General features: G+C 43.9%; 1 protein-coding gene across 1 annotated transcript; it reads left to right on the top strand.

Moving 5' to 3' along the window:
* Positions 1–7,194: 7,194 nt before the first annotated feature.
* LOC117584170 lies at positions 7,195–8,267 on the top strand. Its single transcript, XM_034272935.1, has 2 exons — positions 7,195–7,657; positions 7,714–8,267. Exons 1-2 carry the CDS (start codon positions 7,250–7,252, stop codon positions 8,029–8,031), a joined length of 726 nt encoding a protein of 241 aa, XP_034128826.1. The 5' UTR covers positions 7,195–7,249; the 3' UTR covers positions 8,032–8,267.
* The last annotated feature ends 811 nt before the right edge of the window (positions 8,268–9,078 follow it).

Genomic DNA, 9,078 nt, shown 5'->3' on the forward strand with positions numbered 1-9,078 from the left:
CTTAAGAAGTTCATTACGGCGATAGCAGTGCCAAAAAGTTTATTTGACCATTTAGTGGCAAATGCCCAAAGTCGACTCGAGTCCGTTCGAGTCAAACCGAAGGATGTTTTACTCAAGAAAAGGAATGAAAGTGCAGTGGAGTGGGTGTGGCAGTGGCTATGGGAGGTCCAGCCAGTCAGCATTTATCTATCATGTTTGTAATCACTTTTCATTAGGTTTCTGTGGCTGACTGTACCACTCTTGCTCCTCGCCTCGCCTCGCTCTCTCTTTGCTTTCTCTGACTGTTGCCGTCTCCTGAATGCAATTCGCATAAAAGATTTTCGCACATGCTCGAAAATTTTCAAGTGTGGGAAAAAGTTTTTTAATTGGGAAAACACATTTAAGTGGATTTTACTGTGAAAGAGAAAAGAAACTTTTTAATACTGTTTATTTAGCCGCTTCACCCGTGCCCATTGAAAGTATCGCAATATCACAAGAGAGCGCAGCAGCAAGAGCTACGATTTGAGATGGAGTTAACGGAAAACTTTTCTGTTGTTTGGCCATTTCCATTGCCTTTTGAATCCGGCAATTATGAAAAATGCTGGAAATGCATTCTCCCCGAACATTACTAACTCATTTCATTAGTTTCACTCTCTCCGCCCATCCCCAAAGTAGTAAAAAACATTTTAATGTTCAGGGATATTTCATTGCTGTGTGTAGTGTGTGTGTGTGTGTGTGTGTGTGTGTGTGCTGCATTGTTGTGCAGTTCTTTCTGCTCGGGTGCGCAGCGTATTAGCCGAGTTTAAAGTTGGTTCAGTCCTTGCCTCATTAAAACTTCACTGCCAGACCTCGAACAAGACTCTCACTTGTCCCCACAGATGAGCAATACATAAACTAGAGCATGCATGTCACCACCATATTTATGAACCAACACTCCCCCGTAGCTGCCATGAAGTGAACAATTTTGTGGACACACTTGGAACTCTGAGATTTTTAGGACCGAAAAATTAATATGTATATTTTTAGTGAGCATATTTTAATTATGTTGATTATGGGGATCATATTTTATTCAATTGTTGGTTCTATCCAGTTGTTGGCCGGACAACCCCTGGTGGATCGTATTTAGTTATCGTTCTCATACAGTTCCAGCAGGAGGTAGACGATAAGAAGTTGAGAATTGCTGAGAATACTTTTCTTCAACTTTAAACAGTTTAGTAGCCCAAGTAGGGTGGCTTCCATATATCATTTGTTTTGCTTAAACACACAGAGCATGCACAGGATTGCATTTAGGTGTATGTTCCACACACAAACACACACACACACAATATCCTGTACGTGGCTGTGTCTGTGTCTGTGTCTGTGTTTGTTTGAAGGATGCATGAGAGGCTTTAACTACATGTTCAACCTGTTTTCAGCAGACCGGCAAATGTCCAAAGCTGATGTGTAAAATATTTTTCAAACTTTATTCACATTCGTGGCATGTGCAACAGAACCCTACCAGAGAGTACGTATATGGCATGGAATGTGGGGCTGTGGGTGGGCTGTGGGTGTGTGTGTGTGCTGCTTGTAGTCTATCGGCAAGGTTGAGTTCATTCTAGCCACAATTCCTGGCAACGATCGTACGTCACGTTGTCTGGTAAAGTCCGTATGAACTGGCGACCACGCATCGATGAGTGCATGAAGGGTAAACTTTGCCAGTTAGTCGGTAAATATTATCAGGCAATATATATGTATACGTACCGGTATATATATTAAATTAAGACCCAAAACAGATATGAAGTTGAAAGAAGCAACAAATGGGCATAAAAAATGTTGGCACAGCGTGACATGAAGTGCAGACAACAAAGGAAGAGAGAAAAAAGAAACGCTCGCTGACAATGGCAGGGGGGGATTGAATTCACCCCTCGAATCCCTTTCGAAAGACAGCATCATCCTGGGACAGGCCCATTACATCCCCCACTTAGGGGTCCGCAGCGCTTCAAGTCAAGTCATTTGTCTGCGAAGGAGCTCTGGCAGAAGGATAAGGATAAAGGATAACACATATAGTTATTTATCAAGTTATAAGTTATGATGTCAGCATGCTGGCATTATGTGACTGATAAACCCCAAGCCCAAGCACACACGCAAACACAAACACACCCCACACCCCACACACACATGTCTATGCGTCTGCCTCCAAATGAGATGAAAAATCGAGGTGAGAAAATTTTGACATTCCCGTCATTTGTTGTGGCGCTCACTTAGGCGCTTCGTCCTCTCTCTACCCTTTACCCTGGAGGGTCTTTGAATTTTTGTAAGGGAGTTATGAATGTTAGTATTTCGATTTAATAATATTTTAATTATTGATTTGGATCGAATCGAACTCGAAAGCATTACAAATAAGCCTAGAATGGATACGCGAACGATGAATTATATTTGTGTGTGTTCGGGGCCAACTTTTAGAGCAACTATAAACATTTTTTAAATTTTAAAGAGTATTTAAAACTTTGTCAAAGTAAAACAAGGCTTTTACTGTTTTTCTTTTCATTTCTTTTCTTCGTAATAATAATGATATGAGAAAAAAAGGCAACGGGGAGCCCGTTTTAGTCTTGCTTGCACTCACATTTGCATAATAAATTAAATCAACAAAAAGAACGAGCGAAGGAGAGAAGGAACGACAGATGTAGAGGCATAAACAGAGAGACGAAGACTTGACGCAGTTGTAAATTAAAAGTTGATGCCAAGGCAAGGACATGCCTCAACAACTTAACCCCATCCTTGCCTCAATGGCACACTCAACACTGGGCACCCCTCAGCCGACCAGTCGCAGGCCAAGCCCCAAAGGGGTTCCGAGCCGAGGCCACAATCCAACGACGACGACGACGAGTCCGCTAAGTGTAAGTGTGCCCAGGCGCCCATCGAGCCACCAAAGCCACCGCAGTCAAGTCCAAGTCATCGTCAGGCCACTTCAAGGCCACTCTCCCTCACCCGCACCTCCTTAGCCACTGCCTCCCGCCCTACCAACGAGCAGCTTACCCGCTCTGGAGTGCAGTTCTGTGTAGCCAAATGTGGTTATAGCTTAGCTCGTCCCGATGCATGTCTCCCTGATGGGAGAACGTTTAATGATTATGATTAGAAACTGTGTGTCAGTTATGCAACGAGGTGTGCAGCGAGAGTTTGATGGGCGCGATGAAGTTGCCCCTCGAGTAACTAACTAATCACCCGACTAATCCAGCTGTGAGCAATCAAGCTAATGCCTAAAGATGACACATTCGGTATCAGCTTTTGTCAATCTACTTACATTTAGTAATTTTAATTCGAGATTTGATGGACTGGACTTAACAGCGTCTGTAGCGCTAACAGCGCGTAACAGTCTGCAGAGCGTCTACAGAGCTAACAGAGCTAACAGAGTTAACAGAGAGAGGCGGCCGTCGGTTTTAACAGAGGGATCGCAGCCTCAGCGATTGATGCTTAACATTTGCTGCTAAAATCACTACGAAGTCAAATATAAACTTGAAATATTTTCCCTTATTTGTGATTTGTTGTACTGTCATTGGTATGATGTAGTCACGTACAAAAAGTAGGTTCTTCTTCAATTTTTTCGATCAAAGTTTAGTATTGTTGAATATTCTTTGCTTTTGCTCAACCCTTGGTATAGCTTTTCATCACACGAAATCTTGTTTGTTGTGCGAATGTGCACATATGTAAATATTATCCTTATTGACTTGCTGTTGGTAATGCTAATTTATTTGCACCTTGGGAACTATTCCACTTGCCAGAGGCTGCACATTTATTTTGCAATTACTGAGTAGGTTTCATAGTTGTGTTGCTCTTTTCCCAGGTTAAGGCAAGCGTGCGGATGCTTAATCTTCAATGTAAACACGACCCAGAGCAGCCAAGCCACAAAAGTTGACTCTTGGTAATGGCTTAAAACAAACAGAGAGGCGGCGGCGGCCCCAAATGGCAAAAACAAACGTCAGCTGCAAAACGAATGTTTTTGATGTCTGGTGACGCATGCTGTAAGCCGAGCATTAATTAAGCGTTAGGCCCTGAACATAATGAGCTTGATGTGCAGCGCCCCCTAAAACTGAGGCCATAAAATCTCCCTGCAGTGGCAAGTGTCGCAACCGCAAATGGGTTGTGTCTAGGGGTCTCGGTTGCATCTTGCGGTCAACTTGGTGTTGCATAAAAATCCCATTTCCACCCAAGGACTTAACCCCGCTTGGTCTGCTCTGCGGTTGGCCTTCCCATTTCTCACATTTGCCAAGTGCAAATTAGTTTTTTGTTTTGGTTTGCTAAGCTCCCACATAAATTCCCATTAACACACTCTCGAGAAAAAAAGTAAGAGCACAGCCAAGAAAATGGAATTAAATGGGCAAAATTCACAGTACGGCATTTCGGTTCAATTTCCTTTGCGGGTTTCGCATTTCAATTAGAAGTAATTATGGTCCTGTGGGGACTGAGAAGTGCAACATGTGACGCCAGGCCGCCGCTTTTCCAACTTTAGCCTCGACTTTTCTGTGTCCCCTTTTCTCCCGCTTATCCCTGTCGCTTTCAGCAGTGCCATCTGAGCAAATGTTGCCAATTTGTAGACAATTAAAAAACTTTACATGTTTTGGCATTAGGCGAACAAATTGTTTTCAAATTTCCCAAAAAAAGAGAAGGAGCTGAAGTAGAATTGCAAAAGAAAACCATGCAATTGTAATTGTTAAAAAGTGTATTTAATTGTTCCACCAAGTAGATGATTCCAATTAATTATACATTAAATCTTCCTTTCTGTTCGGAAACTTCTGCTTTATCGACTCTTCTCCAAATCCTATTATACTCTCCAAATAAGGAGTAGTAAAGGAAAGCCTAGGCGGAGTTCTTAGCAGAGGCAGCCACAACTGATATCGATCGCACACATGTGTTGCCTGCCCCCAAGGACACCTCCTTTCGGCACTTTCCTACCCCATCTTAGCAATGTCTAAGAAACTTTTGTTTCAAAATTCTGTACATAAATTCAATTAGTAAGCAATGCCACAAAAGCAAATGCTCCAAACCAAAGCGTGGAGGGGTGGCATTCGTGTGGGAAGGGAAGAGTAAGCTGAAGGGGGAATGGGCCTACAATCTGTGCCACGTGAGAGGCATGGCAGGTTGTTGCTATTGCCGTTGATGTTGCTCTTCCTGTTGCTGCTGTGGCAACAGCAGAACCGTTTGAAATTCTCACGCATTGCGCCAAAAGCGTTTAAGCTTTGAAAGCGTATTTGATTGCACCTGACACATGTCATGTGTAACTAAGAGGAGTCGCCACCAACAACGGGGGGGCGGCGGCGGCTCAACAGCGGGACGCACACGGGGAGCAACAAGCGGAAACTGCGGTCTGATGAATATTCCATAGAAATGCTATACTATACTCCTAAATGCTCGTATTTAAGAGTGATCCAACTGCACAACGGGGGAAATTGAATGGCAATCCATAAGGTCTTTAATGTGCACAATTTAGGGATGGCAAATGGAAAATCTTAACGTGAGGACATGCCAGGAAAGTAGAATTTCAATTAGTGCATAATTTTTGCAGATTTCCCAAACGTTTGTCTCACAAAACATCTATCTCAGACCAAGAAAAACACGAAAAACATGAAAGTATCTGCAGGCGGCGCTCAATAAACATTTCTGTGCTCCTTTCAGTTTGCATTGCCACAAGCCTGACTCCCATCGAACTGTTTCATTTCCAGCTTGTAATACACAATTGTTAACCGATTTCGATTTAAATAACTTGCATTATGGGCCAAGAGCTGGTCCCAAAGACAAGCACTAAGACAACTCACAGTTGCAGGCGAAGACAAGAACAATGTGGACGGGACTCTCACTGCCAATTGAATGGCATGGTAATAGTAGTTGTAGTTCTGAAGGCAACAAGGCAGCATTAAAAGCAGCAGAGTCCACTCTATCGAGTGCACAATGAATAGAGTTCCGCACCACTTCGTAGATTCGAAATGAGCAGCTGCAAAGTGGAGGATGAGAACAATGAGCGGACAATGTTGATACAAGTGTCCAGGCAAATGTAATTTAAAAGAAAATTAATTAGGTATCCTGAAGAGGCAGGCAGGAATGGGACTTGAAGGAGGAATAAGTTCATCAGTTGAGGAGCTTTGATAGGAAGAAGTAACTGAAGCTGGGAACGAAAAGAAAGCTGAAAGCTAAAGTTGCTCCAGGCAACATTTTTGTTGTGTATTCCTTTCAGTGCATTTATAATTGCATTGGTCTGAGGGACCAGTCCGGCCCTCGGTTCTCATTTTGAGGGAACCTAAAGGTCATTTGCATGATTATGGGCAAAAGCCCCAGCAGGCAACAGTGTCTGTCTGGGGTAGGACTCAGCAGGACACTCGCTTGGTGCATGTCCCCCCTCGTTTGTCTCAATGAGGCAGCGCGTCAACTTTCATTTGTCATTGTGGGTGCGTTGCTTCAACCAAGCAAACAAAATGCATTACCGCAGAGACACGAGACGGCAGAAAGGATGGAGGATAAGGCAGGAAGGAGGAAGCGGCATGGAGACACCAGACAGCACAAGGACTCGATGCAGTTCCTTGGCAGGAGTTGACCCGAAAAAACCTCAACCCTTAAACAGACAGGCAGACAAACTGCTCCTGGTACTACCACTCCTGATGCCACTGCCACTGGTACTGCTGCCTGACTGCCTTCTATGCGAAATCCATTAGCAACTAAAGTGAAATTCATTGTTGCAAAAGTACATGTTGAAATAAATTGAGTTGTGGCAGCTTCTTCTGCCACTGCACCTGTTACTCGCAGAGAGAAGGAAAGAGAAAAGCATACAGAAAGAAGGAGAAAAATATTTAGTAACCGAAAGTTGGAAAGACCGAGAGAGGCAGTCAACTTGTTTGCCTTTTGGTTGTCTTCGCAGCATTTCAATGCAATTTATTAGTAATTTTCCTCTGGCTCCATTGTCCTCCACTTACATTTTCTGCTGTTCATTCTGCTGGGCTGGCAACTAACATGGTTTTAGTGACAGCCTAAATATATTTAATATCATTTTTGCAACATAAGTCAATGAGGAAATATCCATGGAAATAAAGGAAAGGAAAGGAAAACCAGCAGGAAAATATTAGGAACAAGCTATTAAACGAAGAGGTTGAAAGAACGAAATAACATTGAATAAAAAACTCTGGCAAATACTTTTAAATTTACGTCTAAAATATACGTATTTAATGTAGGTGTTCTGCCTTTCGAATTAATAAGTAAACGATAGTTTTTTGTAGCTTAGTTTTGGCAGATAAAAAGAGTGTTGGAAATGATGCCTGGAACGCCAATTGTCTGCGTCTGTGACTACTGGAAGCGGCGCCACTACTACAATTGCTCACCACCAAGCCCGGACGCGCCCACAACAAAGGCCAACTGTGCCCTTTACAGGAAAAGGCAACTGCGTCGTTTAAGGCTACAAGTGAATGCGATAAATGGCAACTATTATCTGCGAGAGTTCGTGCAGCAACGGGTCCTGGCATTTGGACTGCAGAGACACCACGGCGTGCAATTGATTTGGCTGGACTTTGAGCCACCGGAACGGGACACCATCGACTACAAGTGGGCACAGATACTGGCCCACACCATCCGTGAGCACGTTGAGGTGCAGAACCTGATGTCCTGGCTATCCACACTCGGCGGTGGCTTCTCAGCACTGGGCGATCAGTTTGAGCGATGCGTAAGTAGCTTTTGGCAGATTTGCAAGCTTATTCTTTATCAAATTATTGCCCACAGGCAAAAACAGCTGGCAAAATCTCGTTGCAACAACTGAATATTGGTCTCCGGCTGGGCGATCCCTTCCTACAGGCACGCTGCAAGCTCTACTACAGCATATCGTTGATCCAGCGAGGACACTTGCTTGAGGCCAAGCACCTGATCCGAGATCAGCAACAGTTTGCGCGTGTTCACAGTGAGAAGGATCAGCGGCTGGTGCGCATGTGCCAAGCCATTTGGATGCGACTCATTTACGAGTACAAGCTGAGGCGTCAGCGGATTAAGCAACCACAATCGGGGATAGAATGCCAGTCGAGCCCAAGCCAAATACTTGTATAAAATGACTTGCGACGAAAGGAGCAGAAAGGATGGAGGATGAGAATGCCATCTGCCTAACTTGTCCCAGAAAACACACAAATTAGTCCGAGGACAGTCTGACTAACCCAACAGTGGACACGCTTGAGTTTCCAACGAAAACATTTTATGAAACTTCCAGCATAACCTCATTGTTGTATAAGTTCACTCACAATTCCACACACTCCACTCGCCGCAGCACTAGATACCTAAATAAATACAATTCGCTCGCACAGCCCCGTCGCCATCCTTGAACCATTCCAGTCGGTGCCGTCTAACCAAGTGCTGCATTACAAGTTGAACATGCTCGGAAAGGCCCCGGCAAATGTTATGTAATTGCGTATACGACACGTGCAGCAGCAGGCCGCATGCAACGTGAGGCACACAACGTCATTAGCCATAAAAGTTCAATTCATTTTGCGGCGACAAGTTGCAAGCGTTGCCATACAAATAATTTTGCTGGCCTGACTAAGCCAGAAAGACCAAAACCAACCCAAAAAGGAACAAATAAAAAAATAGCAGAGATGAAATGTGTTCTCTGTCAACAAATTCCTGGATGCCTTTACAGAGCCACAACTACTGACAGTTGTATTCCGTTTTACACCGATAAAAGTACCCTGAAACCTGGTTCCTGCTTCCTGCTTCCTGCTTCCTGCTTACCGGAATTGCCAAAAATGTAGAATACCCTTTGCAAGGGTACAAAAATGGGAGAGAAATTTTATTTTAATTTGCGTGGACATGAGCAGCCTACCTAATTGGGACCGTCGAGGGAGTATAAAGAGAGGCTTCACTGAGTGCGAGCAGGGCGGAGGATATGGGACACATAGAGGGGAAACGAGTTCAAATACATAGACAGGATACGGCACTTTAGTGGAACCCAAAATTGTGTAATCTTTTGGTTTTGTGCACACAAATTTCGGTTTTTGCGGAACGCTCAAACTGTCTCTCTCTCTCTCTATCTCTCTCGCCCTCTCCTTCTAACCGTATATCTATCCCTTTTACCCACTTTGCGTGTGCGTTCAACTAGGCCTA

The sequence above is a fragment of the Drosophila guanche genome, unplaced genomic scaffold (genome assembly GCF_900245975.1).
Source record: "Drosophila guanche unplaced genomic scaffold, DGUA_6, whole genome shotgun sequence".
Classification (NCBI taxonomy): Eukaryota; Metazoa; Arthropoda; class Insecta; order Diptera; family Drosophilidae; genus Drosophila; species Drosophila guanche.